Source organism: Corvus moneduloides, chromosome 2 (genome assembly GCF_009650955.1).
Source record: "Corvus moneduloides isolate bCorMon1 chromosome 2, bCorMon1.pri, whole genome shotgun sequence".
Taxonomy (NCBI): domain Eukaryota; kingdom Metazoa; phylum Chordata; class Aves; order Passeriformes; family Corvidae; genus Corvus; species Corvus moneduloides.
The window spans coordinates 16,920,457-16,943,938 of NC_045477.1; the positions used below are offsets into that span (position 1 = coordinate 16,920,457).

General features: G+C 45.2%; 1 protein-coding gene across 7 annotated transcripts in view; it reads right to left on the minus strand.

Moving 5' to 3' along the window:
- Positions 1-9,396, minus strand: part of WNT11 (Wnt family member 11) — a 29,134-nt gene extending 19,738 nt beyond the window's left edge. For 2 of the 7 annotated variants that reach the window (XM_032097784.1, XM_032097803.1), the window contains exons 1-2: positions 8,750-8,834; positions 5,366-5,583 (exon numbers count right to left, since the gene is read on the minus strand). In XM_032097784.1, coding sequence (XP_031953675.1) covers positions 5,366-5,448 — 83 coding nt within the window. In that variant the 5' untranslated portion in view covers positions 5,449-5,583; positions 8,750-8,834. Of the gene's footprint in view, positions 1-5,365; positions 5,584-6,137; positions 8,700-8,749 lie in introns of those variants that run through there. The other 5 variants (XM_032097795.1, XM_032097773.1, XM_032097765.1 and 2 more) reach the window with 5 other exon arrangements.
- Positions 9,397-23,482: the final 14,086 nt, after the last annotated feature.

Genomic DNA, 23,482 nt, shown 5'->3' on the forward strand with positions numbered 1-23,482 from the left:
TAAACCAAACATCTCCTGCTCTCTATATAACACAGCAGGTCTTTCAATTGAAATTATGGATACTGACAGAAAACCATAAACATAATGGAAATATGCATAGATGATCATGACATTCGTTTACTCTTTTAATTATCTCAGGCAGTTAATAGATTCATTTGAAAACATTAATGCTCTGCAGTGTTAGGTCCTTTGAGAGGTATGGGCCCATTCCTGCATGTCTGGGCTCCATGAAAGGACTTTTCATAGGAGCTGCAGCTTAGGAAGAAGCACCTTCAGATCTCAGCAGATGTCAATGAAAGTCATACATTATTTGGTTTACAAGGTACTCTGTGAGTAGGACACTGCTCCTGGTCAAGCCAAAGGAGAAAAATTCCTTGAATTGAGAAGCAAAACATTGGTGTCCTTTAAAACACATTTGAAGGGTGGAAGAATCTTCTCTCTGGAGGCATCTCCCCACCCTCCCTTGTGTGACACAATCTCAGAAGGTCTCACAAAGGGACTGCTGGTGAAACCGTGAACATCTGCTCCAAATTGTCAGCTTTGCTTTCTGAAAAGGCACTCTTTTTAATGCCTATTCCTAAATGGTTTAATCTTGCAGGGATTTGGGTAAAACAAAAAGATTTAGACAAAATTACATGGCTGTGGAGAGTGAAGTGTGTGGTAAACATTAATAAAGAGAGGCAGAGATTGAGGGTTCTTTTTGTGTTTTATCTCATTGCAGGTTTTTAATCTGCAGGACCCTCATTTCCTCAGGTTTTAATCTGGAAAAGGCTTGCAGGGGTGTTACAATACCCTTGTCTAAGCTCCTGGTAGTCAGAAGCAGCCTATGCCCTTGCCACCCTGCCCTGCATCAGTCCCAGTCTGGGGACCACAAGTCCTGGGAAAGACACCACATCCCCTGGTAAATGCTTCCCCTGGTTCTGCAAAGCCTTTTCAAACAGAGAAGTAGGATTTATGTGGTTGAAAAAAAAAAAAAAAAAGAAAGAAAGAGGAGGAAGAGGGAGAGAAGTGTGTGTGTGGGGAAACCAACCCTGAAAAGCTTAAAATAAGAGCTGCTTTCAGATATGGTGCCAAATTCAGTGCTGGCAGTACTGGGCACAAGGCTGTTGACTTCAAGCCCAAGTTTGACTGTAGTCAATGCCAGCAGTGAGTTGGCTCACCGAGCGCCAAGGAAGGCCACGGAGCTTTGTCAACTTTTCCTGAGCTGCCTATGGAGCAAAGAGCAAACTTCAAAGACATGGCACCCCCCTTTCCTCACCTCCAGACTACTCCCCTCCTGCCATCCCCATCCTGCAGTCCTTTCACAGCAGATCATCTAGCAGTCCCTTGCCAGGCAGACAGTCTCCTCACAGTCTCCATATCCCAGCTCCTTCCCACTACTGATTGAAGGAGAGAAGGAGGAGCTGCCAGGAAGCACAAAATCTTTCCATTTTCTCCCCTGCTTTTTTCTGGCTGCAGAAGGGCTGCTCAAGGTTGGTGGGCTGGGGGACATCCTGTGTTCACCAAAAGGTGTGGCTAAGCTACCTTTTGCTTCTGAAGAGCTACGATTTAACCACAGGAATTGTGCAGCAACAGCTGGGAATGGGACTCAGCTGGGGATGGCTCCAGAGCACGCAAGACATGATTGGGTCACCACAATAGGAACAGTCAGAGACTTCCCAAAGTGACCAAGCTCCACTTAAAAAATGATGGTATTCCTAATGCCAGCACTCACTTGTCCTGGGCATATTCTGCAAGCCATGCAAAAAAACCCCAAATCACTTGCTGCATTTGGCTTATTTACAACCACTCTTGCATTGATGGGGACACTCAATACAGAAGGACTGAGGATATGCCAACCCCTGTGGAGGCAGAAGTGCCTCAGAAGCTACTCTGTGCTTGAACATCCCAACATCTGCAGACCTCTGGGGCATGCATATCTGCCTGCAGCTCCCTCTAGTGCTCATCTATTTTTCAGTTCTACCCAAACAAGTTGCTGCAGCACCTGCTTGGTCAAACCCAAACTCTCCCAGGAAAGCTAAACGGATTGCAAAAGCAGATGGGGAAGGTGATAGAATTGCTAGATGCATTGGCCCTAAGATATGTCATGGAAACCAATTGCTGCCTCACCTTCCCAGCCACTGTGACACAACACCACAAAATGAGTTAACCTCTCCACATACCTGCCTTGCTCTAAGGATGGGAAAGTGTTTGCAAAAACAAGATGCAGGGTCTCATATACATTCATGAGAAAGGCTGCCTCTCCATAACAATCCTGATCCAGCAAAGATCTGGAGCCATACTCTGGAGCCATACTCTGGCTTTACACCTGAGTAGCTCTCTGGAGCTCAGATGAAAGAACCCAAGATAGGAAATTTCTCCAGCAAGAGAAATGTATACAAGACCAAGAGCATGTATACGAGATGCTGACTGTCCACACACTGTGCTGGATGTTTGGTGGTGCCCAGAACCAATCTCCAGCAGCTGGGGATCTGGACCACAGAACTCATAAAAATAAGCCAAGTAAAATAAAATAAGTAACTCATTTTTTTACCTTCTCCCTGCTTTTACTAATTTACAGGGCATATTTGTGTTACTGAGAAGTCCTAAATGGCTGAAAATTGTGGTTTTCTGCTTCCCCTCCCCCCAAAATTACATCATGCACTGAAACCAAAATTTAATTTCCTATCACCTTTCATATCAGTTGCTCCCTCAACTCCAGGCTGGTGAAACCCACCTCCTTATCTCTCCCTTCCCCTCCCAAATCCTCTTTGAAGCTTGCCTTTGGCACCATGCCTACAAAAATGATGCAGCGGGCAGACTGCTGAGAAAAGTCCACAACTGAAAACTTCATATAGCACTTTCCTCTTTCTTCATCCCGTCCTTTTTCCCCCCTCTCTGCTCATGAGCAAGAGAAGGCAGGAGCAGATTGCAATTGTACAGCACACAGAATATGAGTCCAGGGCTGTGATTGCAGGTCTGAGGTATTACTCAGTATTTGGTACTCTGTTTGCCAAGAACTTACCCATGCAATTTCTAAGGACAGTCCCTGAGCCCCAAGGAAAAAGAGTGATGGGGAGCGGAGAAAATTAGCCTGTGTTTCCATAGGAAAATAAGGGTGGGGAAATGAAGAGAAAAAGCAAATGAAAGAAAAACCAAACATAATCTTGTGAAATCCCAGCTGCCAGCATCCCAGTTGCAAAGCACTGTGGACAGGGAGCGCAGGTCTCTGCCAGGTTTTAAGCAGGTGTAAGGGGAGCTCAGTGGTGCATCTGGATGCAGTTCATGTTCATGCTTCAAATGCCACTTTAATCCCAGCTTTCATCTTCCCCACTTGCTTTTTGATAGGGGGGATATGTCTGCTGGGAAGGGGGAGGAGCAGCAACTGTGGTGTCTTGCCTCCAACTGCTTCTCCCCCCACTCATCCCTGAAAGCAACCCTTGCAGCTTAACCACTTAGTGGCCAAAAGGCTGCTTTTGACAGCAAAGCTATTAGGGACCTTGCCCTGCCTCCCAGCATTTTTTCATGTCTATTGCTTGTCACCATACTATCAGGTTCCCTCTGGAGCTCATCTCACCCCTGCCCTTTGGAGGAACCCAAGCCCTTCACTCATGATACAGCACCTTGCCTAAAGAGTGATACCCATGCCAAGCATATGATCAAGTCCCTCCAGTCAGTCATGGTTCTACACTTAAAAGCCCTGCTGAACCAGGGTGCCACAAAACAGCTTTATTTCTATGCTGCATAGGAAAAAAGGTTGCAAAGGAGTCCCATGGACATGTTGCTAAATGTCCTGTAGAACGGAGATGCCTGCCTTTCCTGGTGCGGGATATAAGCAGAGCTGAGAGCCTAAATACTGGAGGAAGCTGGCAGAAAGAAACAGCTCGTCTATGTAATTGAGCTCTGCTGACTACTACAAGGTGTAAAGCCAAGACAGTGAAGAGCAAACCAGATCCTTACTCTCCTCTACTTCCAAGATGGTCCTTAGAGTATGGAGACAGCAAATGAAAGATTATGGACTGGTTTGGGTTGGAAGGAAACTTAAAAATCATCTAGTTCCTGCCTTCCTTCCATAGGCAAGCATGCCACCTTGAAAGATGCCCTAAAGTAGGTGATTATTCCTCCCACCTGACCATATGCATTTAAACACCCTATGGAGAGATTCACTCTGCTTCTCTTTATGGATATGAAAGGCAGATAGTGGTGTGGTGTCTAGCAGCTACCTGCAGTACATGGCATCACCAGAGGCTTTAATTTAACATTTCTGTTGAATGTCTCTGTTCGGAGAAGATGAATCGCCATCTGGAAGATCCTCTCTTCCCTGACTGCATGATGGGCAGTAAAAGTACTGGCTTCAACAGGATACCTTAATTTGTAGATAACCAAATTTAAGCCTTTAAGAAGGGTGGCATGAATAGAGCTTCAAATGACAATGATTGGAACAGCAGAGTGGGAATTAGACATAGCATGAAGCCTGTGGCAGACAGAGCAACAAAACAGGAACCTCTTGTCCCAGTTTCACCACCTAGCCCAAAGATCCTTGCCTCAATGCACTACAGAGTCTTCCTGGCATTGTATGTTATTGTGCCTTTTCTTTTACAGAAGATGCTCATTTGAGGCAAACGCATATTCCCTTATTTATTTTGTGCCCAGCTCCAAACCCAAGTAGAAAAGACAGATCACTCATCAAGGACATGCAACCAGATTGGTGGTGGAGTGGCTTGTTTATTTATTTTGCAGTAAGCAACTAACTGATTGCTTGCTTAAGCAAAGAAATGAGACAGTGATGTTTTCACTTTGCAGTGACTTTACCTCCAAGGAAACTCAATCCCGATGTGACCACAACCCCTGGTATTTCTTCATTCTCCTCCCCCCTCCTTGCCTCATTTTTAACACCCTTCACAAAATCCAAAGGTTAAAAGGTCCACAAAAAACCTGTGTTATCTGTCAAGCATCCTCTGTGGTTGGAGATGGGCAGCATTATCTCAGCTGCCATCCCTGCCGCTCTCAGTTCCTACTCAGCATAACCAGTGGTCCTGGTGGGAGAGTTTCCCAGCATGGCAGGAGCTAATGCTAGAAACTTCATTAAGTGGCTCATGTGAGCATTCAAGTGTGTGCCTTTCCCTTGGTATCAATGAGGAGGAAAAACCCCAAATGAGCCTAAATCATGCATATTTTAGTAAGAAGATGGAGACATATTGTTAGCATAAGCTTATAGTACACACACTTGAAATCAATCAATGCCTGGAGAACTGCAGTGCTTGCTGCTCTTCAAACAGCTTTACAGCATGCCTCAAACAGCAGTTGTACAAAGGGGTAAGAGACCAGCAATTCATTGAAGACCAGCAAAAACATTGAAAATGCAGAGATAGAGCCAGGTACTTACATCCATTTTATCCCATAGCAAAGCCCTGTCTGCAGAATCAACAATAGAAAACCAGCTAAGAAAAATTGCAGACTTGGCTTCATTTTCTCCACTTTCTCCTGCTTGCCAAAGGAAATCACCTTCTCCAAAGAAAAAAAAATTAAAAATGAGTTTTTCTAATATTTTGTGCAATGTATTTTCCTTCAGTTGGGTGTTGCTCGTTCTTGGAAATGAACAACCTGAAAGGAGAGAGAGAAAGAGCCCGAGCTATGGTTAACTCTGAAGTTTAGCGAGTCACTGCGAGAGAGAAATCTATTATCCAAATTGCAAAGGAGTGGTTTATGAATCACAAAAAGGTTTGGATTATCCCTTCTGAGTCCCCTCCCTTGCCAAGCCTTGATACAACCTTTTGAGTCAACAGGCAGACAAACCGTATGGGTTGAATTACACAGTTATGGTCTGATTGTGTGTTTCCATTTAACCCTGCATGTGGCAAGACTTTATTTGCTGTTTCACTTTAGTGGGGTTTTTTTCTCCCCTTCTCCCAAAAATTTGTGTAACTGCTCAGGAAGAAGAAAAAAAAAAGATCTTTAGACTAGCCCAAATCTTCAGCTATTCATCTCTCCCTTTCCTCTCCCCAGATTTATTTTTCCTCTCTCTTTTTCTGCAGAGAAGACAAATTATAAAAACCACATTTCCCTACTTAATGTAGATGCCCTTGCCCTGCAGATGTTTCTCTCTGATCTGTTACAATAAATGTGTTTCGCTCTTTACCTTTTGCTTTTCTTCTCACCTCATTAAGTCTGCCTCTCACTTCTTCCAAGGCCTTGGCACCTGGAGCTCACCGAAAAGACTGCAACTTTGTAAACATAAAATCCCATTTTTTGTCTCCAGCGAGCAGCCTGGAGGAGACAAAAAAGGTCTCAAGGATTCCCCCACACTCCTTTTCTTTTTGTTGGTTTTTTCCTTCTTCAGGCCAAACAAATAAACAAACCAGGTGCAGGACTTAAATACTGTCTCCAGGGCATGGCTTGCTTATTTTAGCAGCGGTAATAATAGCAGTAAATGGGTTTCCCGTCAGTTATTCACTTCAGACACTTCTCCAGGCTGCTTTTTGTGGTCTTAGCAGTGGTTTCCCATCCCATGAGAAAGACAACAACAAAATAAACGGAAAAACCTGCCCACCACATTGCATCTCTGGAATCCCACAGCCCATCGCACAGCACATTGGCATACCCAAACTGTAACTGTGCATCTCCCCACATCACACCCTCAAAGTGGTTTGAAAATGGCTGGAGCAGTCGGCTTCACTTTGGGAAACCACTTACCCTGGAAAAAGGGTATCCTACCATATCCCCAGCTCTGGATTTGTCCAGCTGCAGCTTTCTGCCTCAATATCCCCATTTGGGGAGCAACTGGGTTGGGGGGAATGAATATTTCTGAGTGTTTTCTCTGCCATCTGCAGCGTATTTTTCTATTCAGGCTGCTTTTTGGCTATCCCAACCCTAGTGCCTGGTGTAAAGGGTTACTAGAGGAGTGCTGCTTTACAAAGGATTTTAATAACCTCTAGGGGCGAGTTCCTGGCTCCCTTGAAGTCTGAGACAAAACTGACTGCCTACAAGGGAGGCAGGATTTCATTGCCATGGATTGTTTTTCTTTAATGCCCACTTGGATTTGGGTTTGATGCATCCCTTGAAGGCAGTGCTCCCACAAGCATCCAGGCATACATACTTCTTGTTTCAGAGTATTTCTGTGTCTTTTAATCTTTGGGAGCCCTTTTCTTCCCACCACTCCACAAGTACACTGGAAACCTTCAACCCTTAATCCTGCCCATGCCTTTCAGTGTCTATTTAGGTATTTCAGACCCCTTATCTCACTCCCATGAACTGCTGGACAACACAAGAGTCAGGTGTAAAATGTTTTAGATGGTCTAAAACCCTCTCACTAAACCTGACCAGCCAACACCATTCTCTACTTCCCCCCTCCCTGCCTTGAAAAAGTCACAGTTAGGGGTTTTTTCAGCCCCTGTAGAGGAAGAGAAATTATCTAATTCCCCCATACCTACCCAAAGAACTGCAATCTTTGCCTGCAATTGCACCCCTTTTATTGGGAGAGGTAATAATGCCTTTTTCCACTCAGTCTAGCAGTGGTTACATTTGCAAGAGCAATTTGTACGGGGAGGGGAGGGACACACTTTCAGGCAGATGTGATGTTTACAGCTCTGTGAGCTCTGGGTCAGTGATCAAACCAACAGCAAGTGGCCTGTGGACTCCTAAAAACAGGAGCTGTTTTTAACTCAAAGCTCTCTTTTTTCTTCATCTCAAGGCTGTTTGCAGCCAGCCCCACCCTGGCACACAGAATACACTCCCATCAGACACCTCCAAGACTCTGAACTCAGAGATGGGAATAGGCAATTTTAACTGTATATAAACGTGTGAGTATACAGCTCACATTTTTCCAGTTTTCCCATCCAAGAAACAAAGACATCCACTTGACTCTGCTGCCAGCCTGCAGCTCTCTCCAGGAGCACAGCAGCCTGATTTAGGGGTAGCACATCCCTAAATGACCTGCAGTGAGGACTGGGAGCAGAGAAAAGGAATAGAGGGTGGTGGAGCTGATTCCAGCTGCCGGGTGTCACCTGCCTCTTGTTGTCTTCTGCATCTCCCTTCTCCCCTGCAGCCCCTGGGTGTCCCCACTACCCTGCAGCCTCCCGGACTCCTCTCTCCGCTGCAGCCCCTTGCATTGCCCTTCACATTTGCAGCTCCAAGGCCCCCCTCTGCCTTCAGCCCCTGGGTCTCCAGTCTCCCTTCCAACTCTTGGGTCTCTCCTCTCGCCTGCAGCTCATCGGGCACGGGTCTCTCCACCCTCTGGGTCTCCTTCTCCCCTGGGTCCTCCCCTCTCTCTTGCACTCGTACTTCCCCTCGCCGGGTCTCAGGTCTCTTAATTCAGCCTCCGAGTCTCCTCCTTCCCTTGGCATTCCCTCGGGTATTCCCTCTCCCTTGCAGTCTCCAAGCCTCCTCTCTCTTGCATTCCCCCGGTTCTCCCTGCCCCATGCATCCTCCCGGGTTTCCCTCCTCCTTGCAATCCTCCGGGTCTCCCCTCTCCCTTGCATCATCCAGGTCTCCATTCTCCTTTGCAGTCTCCAAGCCGCCCCTCTCCCTGGCATCTCCTAGGTCTGCTTTGCAGCCTCTAAGAATCCTCTCTCCCTGGAACCCCCCGACGTCTTCCTCCTCCCATGCATCCCCTCGGAATTCATCCCCTCTCCTTGGAATTCTCTCCACGCCTCGCAAACCCCTGTTCTTGGCCAGCCCCGCACCTTCGGCGTTTCGAGGAGCTCCGCCGAGACACTGTCCCCTTCCCACCCGTCCCGGCAGTGGCTCGCACCCCCCTGCGGTCCCCGCTTACCTCCACCCGGGCCAGGCTGCGCGGGGACCGGGTCCGCTCTGACGGGACGGCCCCCGGAGCCGCCTTATATGCGGCCCCGTCGGCTTTGATATGCGGAGTGATGTCAGCTCGGATTAGCATAACAAAAGGCTCCGCGCCCCGCGGATGCCCCCGCGGGCAGGGCCAGGGCTCCGCGCGGCTCCGCGCGGCTCCCTCCCCGCGCTCCATCCCGGCACAGCCCCTCGGGAGCGGGGACGGGCGAGCGGGGGGGCCCCGGCCGAGGCCCCCGGGGATGGCGGGGACTCGGCGGGACTCAAGAGTGTTATTCTAATGAGCGGTTAATGATTAGCAATCATTAGCAACAAAAACAGCGAGTTGGTGTTTTCGCCGGAACGTGAGCTTTCCCGAGGATGCTCCGCTCTCGGAGCTGAGCGACCGCTGCCCGGGAAAGGGACAAGGATATTTGTCGCGCTCGGGGCTGTCAGTTAGATTTGGTTCTTCTGCGAGGGTAAGGAACCCGGCAGTCCCTCAGCACAGTCGTACCTCACCACTTCCTGCTGTCGCCTGCAAGTTCCACAGCCTCTTCTCTGATCTGTCCGTAATCGGTGGAAAGAGAAGATGCTGAGGTCTGGTTTTTGCTTTCAGGTCAGAAGCAGAGATAGAGCCAGGTACTTACATCCATTTTATCCCATAGCAAAGCCTTGTCTGCAGAATCAACAACAGAAAACCAGCTAAGAAAAATCGCAGGAAAGAGCAGATGTTGAGGTCTGGTTTTTGCTTTCAGGGTTCGGGGTTGGAGGCTTGGTGATTGCCTGCTAGCAAAAGAGAAAGAGGAAGGAAAATATAAAGAAAAAGAAGAAAAGGGGGGGAAAGGGGGAAAAAAGGGAAGTTAGTAAAAAAAGGAAAAGGAGAAAAGAAAAAGAAGGAAAGGAAAAAACAAACATACAAGAAAAGAGGAAAGGTAAAAAATAAAAAAGGAAGAAGAGAAAGAAGACTGAGAAGAGAAAAAGGGAGAAAAATGGAAAAGAAAAATAAAATTTAAAAATTAAAAGAAAATATCAAAAAGAAAAAGAGAAAAGGAGAAGAGAGAATCAAAGAAATAAAAGCAAAAATTATAAAAAAGAGAGGTTAATAGAAAGAAAAGAAAAAGGGAAAATAAAAAGGAGGAAAAAAGAGAAAGGAAAAAGAAAAAGGAAAAATAAAAGGGAAAAATGAAAAGAAGAAAAGAAAAACAAAAAAAAAGGACAAATGAACAATGAAAACAAAAAAGGGAAAAGAAGGAAAATAAAATGAAAAGGAAAAGGAAAAAAATCTAGAAGAAAAAAGATTAAGATAAAAACTCTGTAAGAAAGAAAAGCACAACTGACTTCTGAACATAAGGCCTCATGAGTCTGAATTTAAGACATCTGTCAGCCATGGGCTCTGAAAAAATGGATGCTGGTTGTAAAAGTACTTGTGTAATTTTTTTCATTTGGTTTAATTGTGGGTTTCAGGTGAAAGGAAAGAAGAGAATAAATGCTTTAATCCCTGGATCAAGAGACTCAAAACAGTTTCCTTAAGGTCTGTTTTCAGGACAGCTATTTATATAGGATAATTTTTTTATGTATGTGTCCCTGTGCTGACTGCATTCATATACACGTCACAAAAGGTCCTGTGTGAACTGCTAAGAACCTTGTATACACAATCCCAAATTCCCAAAGCCACTATATTATTTGTTTAAGACCCAGTTTTGCCAGCAGCTTTGCACAGTATGTCCATTTTTCTTTGTGTGACAGCTGCCCAGAAGTACTCAAACTGCTCCAAACTTCCATTTCCCTGGCCTTCCTCCCATCCCACTGACCCCCAAAAATGTGTACCTACAAGGAGGAGGTTTTATCAGGGTTCACCAAGGAGGACATATTTACACAGGGAAATTGCCGGGTATCTATTGCAATCTGACTTGCTGTGCAAATGCTCTGATTTCTGTATAAATAGCCTTTTTCCAAATTACCTTAACTTTTAAAGGGCAGCAGGGAAAATGCAGTTGTTATTAGTCAATAGGAGTAGAAGTAGTAAGTCGTGGCTGTTGCATTACTCATGATTATGCAGTAGGTACCTACTGTGCTCAGAACTGTGCAAACAACACAGCTACATGAGTCCTACCATCAGATCTTCATGGTCTTAATATTGGTGCTGAGAGGTGACTGGCCTTAATAGGTGCTGAGAGGTGATGGTGTAGAGGAGGAATATAGAAAGAAGGAGATGGTTCCAATCTGCATGGTTTTCTTGAGTACTAACAGTGTGTTAAGGCTCAGAATTGTGGAATCATTAAGGTTAGAAAATCCCTGTAACATCATTGAGTCCAGCACTGTCAGGGCCACCACTAAACCATGTCTGACATGCCAGGGAATCTTTAAAAAAATGGCACTGGAGTACAAGTATCTACCTATTGCAGTGTCCATGGGAGCTGCTTGTCCATGTGTTCATCAGGACAGAAGGACATAGGAGATACAAGTGAAAAGGTGGGACAAAGAGTAAGAAACCAGAAGGATGCACACATAAAGGATATAGGATAAATATGCTCTGCACTATCCACGTGCATAGAGGGAACATTCAGGAAGAGCCTTGGGAAGTTTAAAACCACTCCAAACCTTTAATCTGAGACAATTTTGTGCACAGACAAGCCCCCAGGCCCTGATATGACAAATTGTTTCAGCACATATTTAAATACTCTTTATGTGACATGTTGTGTTCTAAGTGCGTTGATGAATCAGGGAAGTCCATTGTTGAATTGTTGCAGTTTTATGTTTCCTGCTCCTCATGCACACATTGGGTTGTGGATCTGGTGGTAAAGCATGGGTGCTTTTGGAGCACCTGGGAGGTAGGGAGCTGCCAAGGTGTGCATGCGGGGGTTTATTTGACAGGACCTGGCTGCTGAATCAGTAACCTAAATCTAAAAGTTTAGTAATCATTACCTTTCCTACTGCTTCTATGAGTCAAAGCTATTACCATTTTCATCAGCAGGAGACAATGATTCACCATTTTTCATGGGATTTTCAGAAAACAGAACTGGTCACACCAGTGTGACAATTAACAAACCAGAGCTGGGGCTTTCCATTAGCATTTAAGCCCCAGGGGAAGCAAGTGGATGTTGGGCAAACAATCCTCTTTGGCTTTGCAGACTGCAAAGAAGATTTTACATAGAGTGTGGATGTATCCATCCATTAATAGAAGTGGAGGCAGCTGGATGATATTTTCTGGATTGCATTTCCTAACTGACCTAGTTGTTAGACTTAAATGTTTGGAAATTCATCTTTAGAAATACCTTTGGGGTGCTATAAGAAATTCATTAGCATGTCAGAAAGATAACTGGACTGGAAAATAAGGCTTTATTGTAATCTGTTGCACCAGTTAACCTCCAAAACTTGGAGGCCTCTCCAAATCTACCATCAAAGTCCTTGCAGGATTTATGAAGAGTGTTTATGGAGTTGGGACACAGAATCATAAAATCATTTAGGTTGGAAAAGCCCTACAAGATCATCAAGTTCAAGCATTCCCCCAGCACTAACCCACGTCCCCAAATGCCACATCCACGCAGCTTTTAAATCCTTCTAGGGATCATGACTCCAACACTGCCCTGGGCAGCCTGTGCCAGGGCTGAAAAACCCTTTGTGGGAAGAAATTTCTTGTAATATACAACCGTAACCTCCCATGGTGCAACTTGAGTCTATTTTTTTGGTCTTATTGCTTGTTAACTGGGAGAAAAGACTGACCCCCCCACCTCCCTACAGTGTCTTTTCATGCAGTTGTAGAGAATGATAAAGTCTCCCCTGAGCCTCAGAAGACTAACATCAGTCTTAAAAGCTACCATGGGCAGCACAGGTGAGACTCCCTGCACCCAGATTTCAGCTACACCTGTCCCTGATTTCAAATGTAACTCAGAAGGGGTGACTCTCACTCAAGAAGGAGTCCTGCAATCCCTTGCAGAATTCCTAAATCTGTTACAGACCTTCCCAGACTTGCTCTAGATAAATCATAACTCTGCCATTGAGAGCAAGATACCACATAGGTATTGGACTCAACTGGATTTCAACCAACCACACAGACACAAAAAAGGCATATGCTGTGTCTTGGTTTGAAAGACAGGTGTCTGCTAAGGAAGGCAGAAGCCTCCCTTGAAGTGGCAGATGTAACCCCTTTCCCTCCGAGTTATTATGATTTTGAAATCAAGGGCTTTTAGGCAAAGATGTGGGAAATAGGAATAACAGTTCTCTACTATTATAGATATAACCAGTCAAACAAACAACAATAACTACGGCAGTAACAGCAAACAATCACAAACCCAGTGCCAGCCTTCTCGGCTGTCAGGCCCTTTCCCCTCGAGTGCAGTTCCGCTCGCAGCCGGCAGGGGCGCTGGCGGCTCCCGGTGAGCAGGGCAGGTGCGATGGTTCCCCCGCGGCTGCAGGGGGCGCTCCGGAGCGAGCTCGGGGAGCACGCGGCACCGGTGCCCTGGGATCCCGGGGAGGGATGGAACAAAGGCTTCACAAACCCCTGGGCAGTTGATCCCGGTGTCCGGCCGGACCCTCAGGAACAGCAGGCTGGAACGGCAGGCTGGAACGGCAGGGATGAGCACAAATCCCGGGTGGCAGACAAGATGTATCCAAGCAGGGAACCCCCCGGAGGTCTAGGCAGGCAGGGCAAGCACGGCTACAACACAGTGAAGGCTCGAAATCAGCGGCGGGGCAGGATGGCCACAGCCCGACCTCCAGTGGGGCAGGGAAGGCAGGCCGGGGATCCTGGGATCTTTCTCTGCAGAAAAAAGAAGAACGGCCAAAAAGAACCAGCAGCTTCTCTCTCCCCAGCTTCTCTCTCTGAACGCTGCTGAGAGCGAACTGACCCCACACCCAGGTGAAACAAAGGAGTAGCCAGGCCCACCCCACCTCCAGTGGGCAGCTCTTTTGTCTTTCCTCAAGCACCCAGCGATTTGTCATCTTAGTAACAGAATGGGGGAAAATTCCTTTAACAGAAAAAAATCTAGACCTCTTAAAACCCCAATATGCTGTTACTAATGCACTAGGACCACCCATGCACCCCTCAGTAGCATTTCATTTATCATTTGTTTTTCTGTGTGTATCTCCTCGCTCTCTCGTCTTCCATCCCCCCCACAGGAGAAGACCCTCCATGAATGACTCAGGAGAACATTAAAAATCTGCAGATCCAGGACCCAACTGAAAACTCTTGGAGCAGAGGGCCATGCTCCTTCATTTAAAAAATCTCTACAGCAGTGTGCCGAGTCATGGCACTCTCCAAATATTTAATAATATTATACAATTATGTGTATCGTGGGGTGTGGTATTATGGTTTTATCAGTGAGTTTCAAGATGGTGTGTGCTATGAATGAGCTATGAAAGCTATCATCCCCCAAAGGGGTTAGGGTAGCATTTCACCCAGCATTAGTGTGTGTGTTCTTCATGTGGAAGACAAAGGAGCCATGGATAAATGTCCCCAAGCAATTTTTTAAAAATTATTTAGCTGGGGCCAATGGCTGGAAGGTGCCAGAGCATGTGACAGGATGCCATTCCTACATTTTAAACAAGTATTCTGGCCATCTTGAGGCACAGGCTCCAGCTACAAATATAAATAGCTTTGAGCTAATGGCCATTTACTGTCCCAAAGCACAACTGGAATGGAAAACTAAGCTCCATTACCCACACTCTGCATCAGGAAACATCTCTCCTAAATCCCCCAAGCCCTGCATTGACTTAAGTGAGTGGTTTTTTTGGTGAGAAATGTTGTATAATAATAAATTAAAGGTCAGTGACCAGGTTTGTGCCCTTGATCCTATTTATTTACTAGTTTAAGCAGATACAAGTTTTTCACTGGGTCTCTAAGTTTCAATTTCAAGCATTGATAGGGACATTTTTTTTTAAGACTCTGCCACCTACTAAAAATAAGTCAAACTATTATCATATGAATTTTGAATATTCACCCACATACTTTATTTTCTGACAGGGAGAACAAGCAAAGACTGATGCTAAAATAATTTACGAAATGCTGAAGAGCAGGAGTATATATGAAAAGGTAAGGACTCAGAAATAAATCAAGAATAGGGAACATAATTGAGGAGTCATTCCTTTGGACTGCCTCATAGCAAGCATTGATATTGCTGAGGGGCAAATACACTGGTACAAGACTAATCTGTACAGCATCCAGGGAGAAGTTCCACATCTCTGTGAAGAGGAAGGTAGCTTCTGATACATGATTTTTGTTTTAAACATGAGGTTGTTCTGAAGCCAGGCAGTGGGTTAATAAAAGAATACACCTTGGCTGGGACCCAGCAGGGACTGGGATGCCGAGGAGCATCCCTGCAGATGCAGAGGAGAGATGTGTGAGCATCTGTCACAGCCACACCTCATTGTGCATGGAGGAGAGTGCAGCTCTAGCTGTGCCTCAGCAATGCCTGGTAGTTCTAAGATAAATAACTCAAAGGAGGTTTTTTGTCCCAAGATATCGCAGTCAGAGGTAGGCAAAAGCTCTGTGGTTCTTCTTGTAGTGCCCAAACTCTAGAGATGGAGGCCAGATCCTACAGAAGCCATATGCAAACTGTCTTGTACCTATAGCTTGGACAGCTTTATAAGGGGATGAGGCCACTCTGTCCTTCCTCTGGCACCCAAGGCTACCACTGTAAATCAGCAAGATTCTAGCAACCTGAGATTTCTCCTCCACCAGACATCTTGCAGAAAATTATAGCCTTTTCCAGGGTGAAATGCAAGCCTGAAGAGTTATTCTGCCTTTATTTTCTTCCCACCCTTAAATAGCAGACATATTTGTGCACTACCATCCCAATTACCTGCCCGTAAAGTTGTAGCCACAATCCATTTTCCCTAAATTTCAGTAGGTTTTGTCTCCCTCGCCTTGTCTTTAATATCATAACCCATCACCTGTGCTGTAGGAGTGCCCAGTCCATGCCCAGTCCAAGCCACAGCAGTGACCAGTTCTTGTCCCACTGCACCAGCCCAGCTCCCATCACCAGCCAGAGGAATACAAAGCAGAACTTACTGAATTGTGTGCCTTTTGGCTGGAGACCACTCAAGCCTGACCTTCCAGCCCTGGGACTGACCAGAAGTCTTCTCTTCCAGACCAAAGTTCCCACACCTACCCCAACACTGCCTTTTAAAGACTAATAAAAACCAGCTGTCAACTCCTCTCTCCAAAGTTGAATGCTTCCTTCAGGGTGGATGAATGCTTTCCCTTCCCTGAAGAAGTCCAGTAACCCCTCCTTTGCTGCAGTGCTGGAGCTGGAGTCCTCCTTGCAGGAGTGCTTATCTGTAGATGCATAATTAATAGCAGTGATTTGCAAGAGTGTAGAGAATGACACCAACTGGAAAGGATAAAATGCCTAAATAGTCTTTTTGGAATAGGAGGAATAATGTAAAATGTTCAGGCGGATGTGTTTCATTATGGTCCCTGCTTTGCAGCTGCTGGCTGAGAGTAGAAATGCCTCATCTGTAAGCAAGATATTTGTTAGACATGCCTGTTCCTGCCCAATTTTATTCTGGTCCCTGACCCCAGCGTTCATTCTGACTCTGTGATTTGAAGCAGGGAGCAGGAGAAAGCTGTGCCAGGTTTTGCTGTGAGTCAGTGGTTCTTGGGACGATTTCATGCAAGGCAGCATGAGGGCCAGGTTATCCAAAGGGCTTTTGGAGAGGTTTTCAGACAAGACTGACTTCCAAAAAAGAGGGTGGACTTTTTGCAGGGCTCAAGGCAGCCATCCCTGCTACTATATCTCCTGAGCAGATATTCCAGTGCTTCCAATACTTCAAAAATAAGATTTCTGTAGCCTAAGTGAGAGCTGAGCATCTCTTCAAACCCATGTGTGAGCAAAGGGGCTGAACATTTCTGAAGATCCAGACATAACTTTCTCTACTGAAAGGACATTCTTCTCCCAAGTAACAAGCAATATAACAAGAGGAAATGGCCTCAAGTTGTGCCAGAGGAAGTTTAGATTAGAGATTAAGAAAAATTTCTTCCTCAAAATGGTTGCCAAGCCCCAGAACAGGCTGCCCAGGGCAGTGGTGGAGTCCCCATTGCTGGAGGGATTTAATAGATGTGTGGATGTGGCACTAGAGGACGTGAGTTAGTGGTTAGCTTGGCAGTGCTGGGGGAACGGTTGGACTCCATGATCTTACAGATCTTTTCCAACCCAAATAATTCAGTGATTCCATGGTTCTATGACACATTTTTAGACTAGGCACAGCAAAGCAAGACTGAGATGGGCCATGGGTCCCCTTGGTTAGTTGCAGTCCACAGCCTTGAGCAGAGAATGTACAATCCCCAGACTGGGGAAGGATCTCAAAGCAACCTACAGCACCCCAGCTCAGCCAAGTATTTCTGTTTGCAACTGTGAAAAAAGCTGCTTTGTGATGGAAATTTAGGACAGCTAGGAGATTAATGGCATGATCACCTTATGACCTAACTTGACAAGAGCTGGCAAAGTAGCAGAGAAAATAGCAAAGAAGGTACCATTCTTGGAAACTCAGACTGGAACCATTTGGACAAGGAAAACTTCTCCCAAATACACCCTGGGCTATGTAATCATAAATCACAGACAACATCAGACTTTTATGTTTTTACCTGAAATCTTCCTTGTTTTTTACAGGAGTCAATTCATACATCTGTCTCACTCAATCCTTTCCTGACTTCAAAACATAAATTTTGAAGCAAATCTGTACAGCTCAAGTGGGGTCTACTTTTCAAGCATCCATGTCCCATTTAGTCCTGCTAATACTCTAGATGCCGGCTTCTCCCAGCTGGGACACAACCGTGGATACCCAGAGTTCCTCATCTGCTTGCACCGCTGGGAGACCAGCAGACAAAAACCTGGCCTCTGATTTATGTAGGCATTCTTTAAAAACGTCCTTCAGACATTCTTGAGATATTCAGCCTGAGTTATCTTCCTTTCCAATTGGTTTCATTAAAGAATGGTCTTTAAGGGGATGCTATGAAAACCTTTCATTCTTTCCTATAAGCACCCAGGCTTGGCTAAACTGCCAGGAAAACACCAGAGATGAATCCTATTTGTTGACAGCAGTGATTTTTTTCCCCTGAGTGATTTCTCTGTAATCCTGATGTGATTTCTCTCTGATTTCACCTTATGGTTCTGTTAGGTTTTCTGTTTACCTACAAACACCTGATTACAGGCTTTGGTTTGTCTTCCATAATGGGGTATGTTCATCATAAAAACATTGTGAAGTAGGTGCTGAGCAAAGTATAGCACTTTTAAGGCTGTAATATGGATTCATGGCCTGACTCAGCACTGAGTTACTTGAATTTTATTCTAGAGCCATTTCAAAGATTAATTATAGGTTGGCACAAAAGCTTAGGCAGGCATTTGTTCCTTTTGCTGCCTGGTATCATCACTCTTGAAAAACAAAGGCTGCTACATATTACTTATTCACTTAATTGCACAGGATCTACAGAACAAATATTCATGAAGATATTTTAAGTGAGGAACTCAGTGGGGTAAATGTTCATGAAGCTTGTTCTCTCCTTAGCCAAATACAAGATGTGTTTGAAAGCCATATGTCACTTCGTTCACAGAGTCAAGTGCTTGTCAGCATGAGTACAGGAAGTTTATTAAGGTGAAATAATGGGGAAAAGAAATGGGGTCTTGTTTGAGCCACCTTACTTGGACGTATCCTCGCAGCCACCAGTGCTGATGGACGTGGAAGCTGAGTTGCAATGGGGAATGGCCACAAAAGCCTGAATACAGCACACAAAATTTGGTCTTCTGATCCCATGTCCATCCCTCATCCCCACCAGCCCCTGTGAGCTGGGTTAAGCAGGTGTCTGGATGCCTCTAGAGGATGTGCCTGACAGGGTGGTCATACTGGCATGACCTAGCTAGGGGTTATAATGCTGCTTCATCAGCTCACGGAGGCTTGGGACATGAGTCCTACAGTGGACAACCCACCCCACCTGCCCAACATGCTGTTTTCCCTGGAAGTGAAGAATTTCCCTGGAATTCAATAAGAAATAATACAACCAAACAGCATATCAGCCTCAGAGTAAATAATTGCTTGAAAATATCTGATCTAAATCTACCCTCTTTCAGTTTAAAAGAGTTTTCCCCGCTCCTATCACTATCTGCCCATGTTAAAAATCACTCTTAATCTCTTTTATAAGCCCCTTTAAATACAAAAAGACAACAACAAGGTGTCCCCAGAGCCTTCTCTTCTCCAGGCTGAACACCCCCAGCCTGTCTCCAGAACAGAGGGGCTGCAGCCCTTGGAGCATCTTCATGGCTTCCTCTGGACTCATTCCAGCAGCTCCATGTCCTTCTGATGTTGGGGTCTCTAGATCTGGAGGCAGCTCTGCAGGTGGGGTCTCACCAGAGCTGAGCAGAGGGGCAGAATCATCTTCCCTGAACTGCTAGTAAACAGTATTTAAACATGGACATAAAGGCATCAGGTCTCTGTGAATTACTCCAATCTGCTGGATTGGTATAGCTGCCTAATCCAACAGAGCCACAGCTAGCACATGAGTGCACGTATGCTTTAACAGTCACAGCTGGGAAGGACCACCCTGCCCATAAACCCAAGAAGTTCAGATGTCATCCCAAAGGACGCATTCACACAGAGGCTGAGGGCTCTGTGCTGTAACCATTTTGGGATATATTCCCTGTCCCTCTCCAGACTGGAGATCTAACCCAGTGCTTTCTTCTTTTCTTTCAGTTTCTGAATCTAGTCCCTGATTGACTCAGGGGAAAAGTTCTACTAATATCAACAGGACATGATCAGTTGTGAAAAGCCACAGCCTTGATAAACTACAATAATTCATATTCACTGAGGAGCTACTTCTCCTTCTCACTGCTCTGTTTATCCCTCCCACAGCTGTGATAACAGCATAACTTTTGCTAGAAGAACAACCCAGAACTTGCTACTTCCATGTGAAAACACAACAGCTTCAGTTACTGACTCATACTAATACTCTGTGGGACAACTCCTATATTTCTACACTTTTTAAACATTTTGTACTCCCCTGTTCTTCTGTCTTCTGCTCTTTTTTCCTTCCGCACAAAAAATGCATACAATGTTCTTTGGTTGTTGTTTCATTTTTTTGCTAGTTTTGGTGGTCTGGTGGTTGTTTTTTTTTTTAAACTGGAGAAGGTGAGCCAGGGAAGGAGCATATCAGAGCACATTAAGGCAGACACTAGAATGGCAAGCCAGCAGAGATACTGCTGGCAGAGATATATGTGGCACAGAGCATCTCTGAATAAACAATAATAATAAAATAAAAATAATAAAAGTAAAAGCAGCAGAAAGCTTTCTTTCATTCAACCAGGCCAAAAAAGTAAAATTTTGGCAAGAAATAATCTGAGAAAGTGCCTGAAGACCTGGAATTAGGTTCTGTATCATACAGAAGAGCCAAAAATGTGTTTGGCCACAAACAGCATGTGATGCATTGCAAAATGCTTCACAAGGAGATATTTAAAGGGTGGGATGGTTGGCATGGAGAGGAAAAGGGGGAGAGGCATTGCTGTGGAAGGAATATCTTTAGCCTTCAAACAACAGCCACTAAAACATCCCAAATACTCTGCCTCCCCAGAGGTGACAAGAGTTGAAAGTTTTGTGCAGGACAGCTTTTCAGGGATAATATAATCTCATTTAAAATTAGTTTTAACTGTTCTTTTCATAGTGAGAAGGAAAAGCCCACAGATAGGGCCTGATGCAGGGATGTCAGAAGGCTTTGGATTAATGGGGTTTGGATTGGACCCATGGTGTAAGAGACAGTGTTCCAATCTAGCCATAAATAAAGTGACTTCCATTAATGTTTATATTTCCTTTAATTTATTTAACCAAGAAAGTCAGCAGAGGCCCATAGGTCTCCATATTAAGAATGAACGGGCCAAGACAGCAGCAGATAAAACTTGCACCAGTGTAAATCAAAGCTTCCATAAGTCATACCATACTCAAGAAACCATGGGTGAGTAAGGCAATAAAATGTCACCATTTTTGCTTTATTGTCTCACTCTCAGAACTCACTTTCTGCTGGAACCAAACATATTTTCTCCTTTGTCTTTTTAAGAGATCCTGAAGACAATGGATCGAACTTGTTGCAAACCCAGGGTCCAGAGTGGCAGTTCAGGAGCTGGGATTTGCGTGCAACTCGCAAATGTTTTGCCTCCCTTTATGGCCAGATAATAACAAAGATGAACTCCAGAAGCTTTACTACTTCTTTTCTTACTTAATGTTGGAAAAGGCTTCACCTTATTAGACCCACATTATGAAATATTATTGCAGTCCAGCATTGTTTTTCCCTATATAATTTGAGTTTGTCCATATATAGACAGCTGTCTATCCTGGAAATGGATGTGCTTAATTTTTCCCATCTCAGGGTGCAAAGAGTCATGGTGAGCCCTGCAGAGGGGCTGGTTCAGCATCTCACCTTCCCTAGCATGGGGCTGCAGAGACATTGTGAATGCAGTTTTCACCAGGGTGAATATTTAATTCTTGAAAATTCATCTTGGCAAGTAGCCCTTTTCCCATCCAGTCATGGAACCCACCTCCTCAGGCCTTTTGGGCATACCACATGCACCTCCACCCCTCCTTTCTTCTCTTCTCTCTTTCTCTTCTTTTCTCTTCTTTTCTTTTCTCTTCTCTTCTCTTCTCTTCTCTTCTCTTCTCTTCTCTTCTCTTCTCTTCTCTTCTCTTCTCTTCTCTTCTCTTCTCTTCTCTTCTCTTCTCTTCTCTTCTCTTCTCTTCTCTTCTCTTCTCTTTTTTCTTCTCCCCACAGGACAGCACCAGTTTACCACTGTGTTACAGTGATGTTGTTCCTGCTACTACAATCATGACTCTGTCGTGATTTCTATCATAAACCTCAGACCGTATCTTTTGGGGGGGATGGGGGTGGGGATTGTGGTTTTTCTTTTCTTTTTCTTGGGTCTATAATTTAGCCCAGCAGGATCATAAAACCTCATGCTGGGCTAAAATTCAGCTGCCAGGTCCTGGTTAGATACTAAATCTGATTTAACCCTGAGGATGCTGAACTGCTTTCAGATAGATGACAGTTTTAGGGTGCTGGGCACACCAACATGTGGGAGATGAGTCCTTAGGGGCAGCAAGAAGGGGTGGCCCACTTTGATTTGGGGTATCTGGGAGCCAAAATGCACAGAAAATCCAGCTGGGCAATGCCACATCCCAACTGCCATGGTCTCCTCAGCTTCCCTTGGACTACAGGCTGATATCCCTTATTCCTTTGGTTGACATCTTTATTCCACATATCCTCATGGGTATTTCATGCTCAATCTGTTCCTTTTCACACTGAATTTCTCAGTGCATTTAATGCACACATTCATACAAAACCTCACATTCATTAAGTTTTACCAGATGTTTGTCACTCAAAAGCATCTTGTACCCCTTATTCTACATTTCACTGAATCAGGTCTTTGATCAGTCCTTGTTTCCTAAGCCCCACTCCAGAGAGACTGAGTTTTCCCAGAAAGACCACTTAAGTTCAGGTTGTTTTTGGACCTGACAGCAGCTGCAACCCCTCAGAAACCACTGGTCTCAGAAAACTTGGGGCCAAACTCATACAGTCAGTGGCTCATATGTTCCACCAGATCAGAAAGTCTTTCAGTTGTCTCCTCCAAGAGAAACTTAGGTGACAACTCAGTAGAATCATAGAGTCATTTAGGCCGAAAAAGAGCTTCAGGAACATTGAATCCAACCATTAAACAGCCAGTCCAACCAGCACTGCCACTAACCCATGGCCCCAAATGCCACATCTATACAGCTTTTAAATACCTCCAGGGATGGGGACTCTACCACTGCCCTGGGCAGCCTGTGTCAGGGCTTCAGAGCCCTTCTGGGGAAGAAATTTTCCATCTTATCCAATTTAAAACTCCCCTGGCACAACTTGAGGGTGTTTCTTCCTTTCTATTGCTTGTTCCCTGGGAGCAGAGTCCCCAGCTGGCTCCACCTTCCTGTCAGGGAGTTGTAGAGAGTGCTAAGTTGCCCCAGGAGCCACCTTTTATCCAGGCAGAGGCTCCCCAGCTCCCTCAGCTGCCTTTCATAGGACTCATGCTGTAGATCCTGAGCACAGCACAGACACAGCTGACTCATGGACAAGGATTTACTGGGGGGAAAAAATATCTACCATGAGGACACGCTGCATCAGGGAAGGCAGAACAGGAACTGCTGATGAATCAGCTGCCCACAGATTCCCCATCTCTGAAATGCTAAAGAGAAAAGGCCTGATGAAAGGGAGTGACACTGTCTTGCAGTTATGGTGGGATAGAGCAAGCACAGTTCCAGTTCAACCTACCTTCTTTAGCTACCTTCTCTAGGCTGGAAATAAACCCTTTCTGATTTGGTGTCTCCCTGTATCTCATTTTTTTATCTCAACACAATTGTTTATACTTAAACACACAGGTTTAAATACAGCTAAATCAGTGTGAGGTGGATTCTGATGGCAGTGGGTGAGCTTTTCTTCCATGGATGCTGCTGCTTCTCTGGGATGGTCTGTAGGTCACCCATGGCACTCATGCATCTCTGCCTGTAAAAGTTGATGGTGTAGATAGGTTCAAGCTCCAAAGAGCACAACAGATGGCTCAGTGCCTAGGATGCTACAAGGGACTCCTAGGAAATCATCCAGTGCCAGATCCATACCCAATTCGGTTTGGAGAAAAGGATGTTCCCTCCTAGACCTGCTTATCTCTCCCCTGGCCTGGAATGGAAGGGGTGGAGGAGAAGGAGAAAACACAATTAAAGCAGC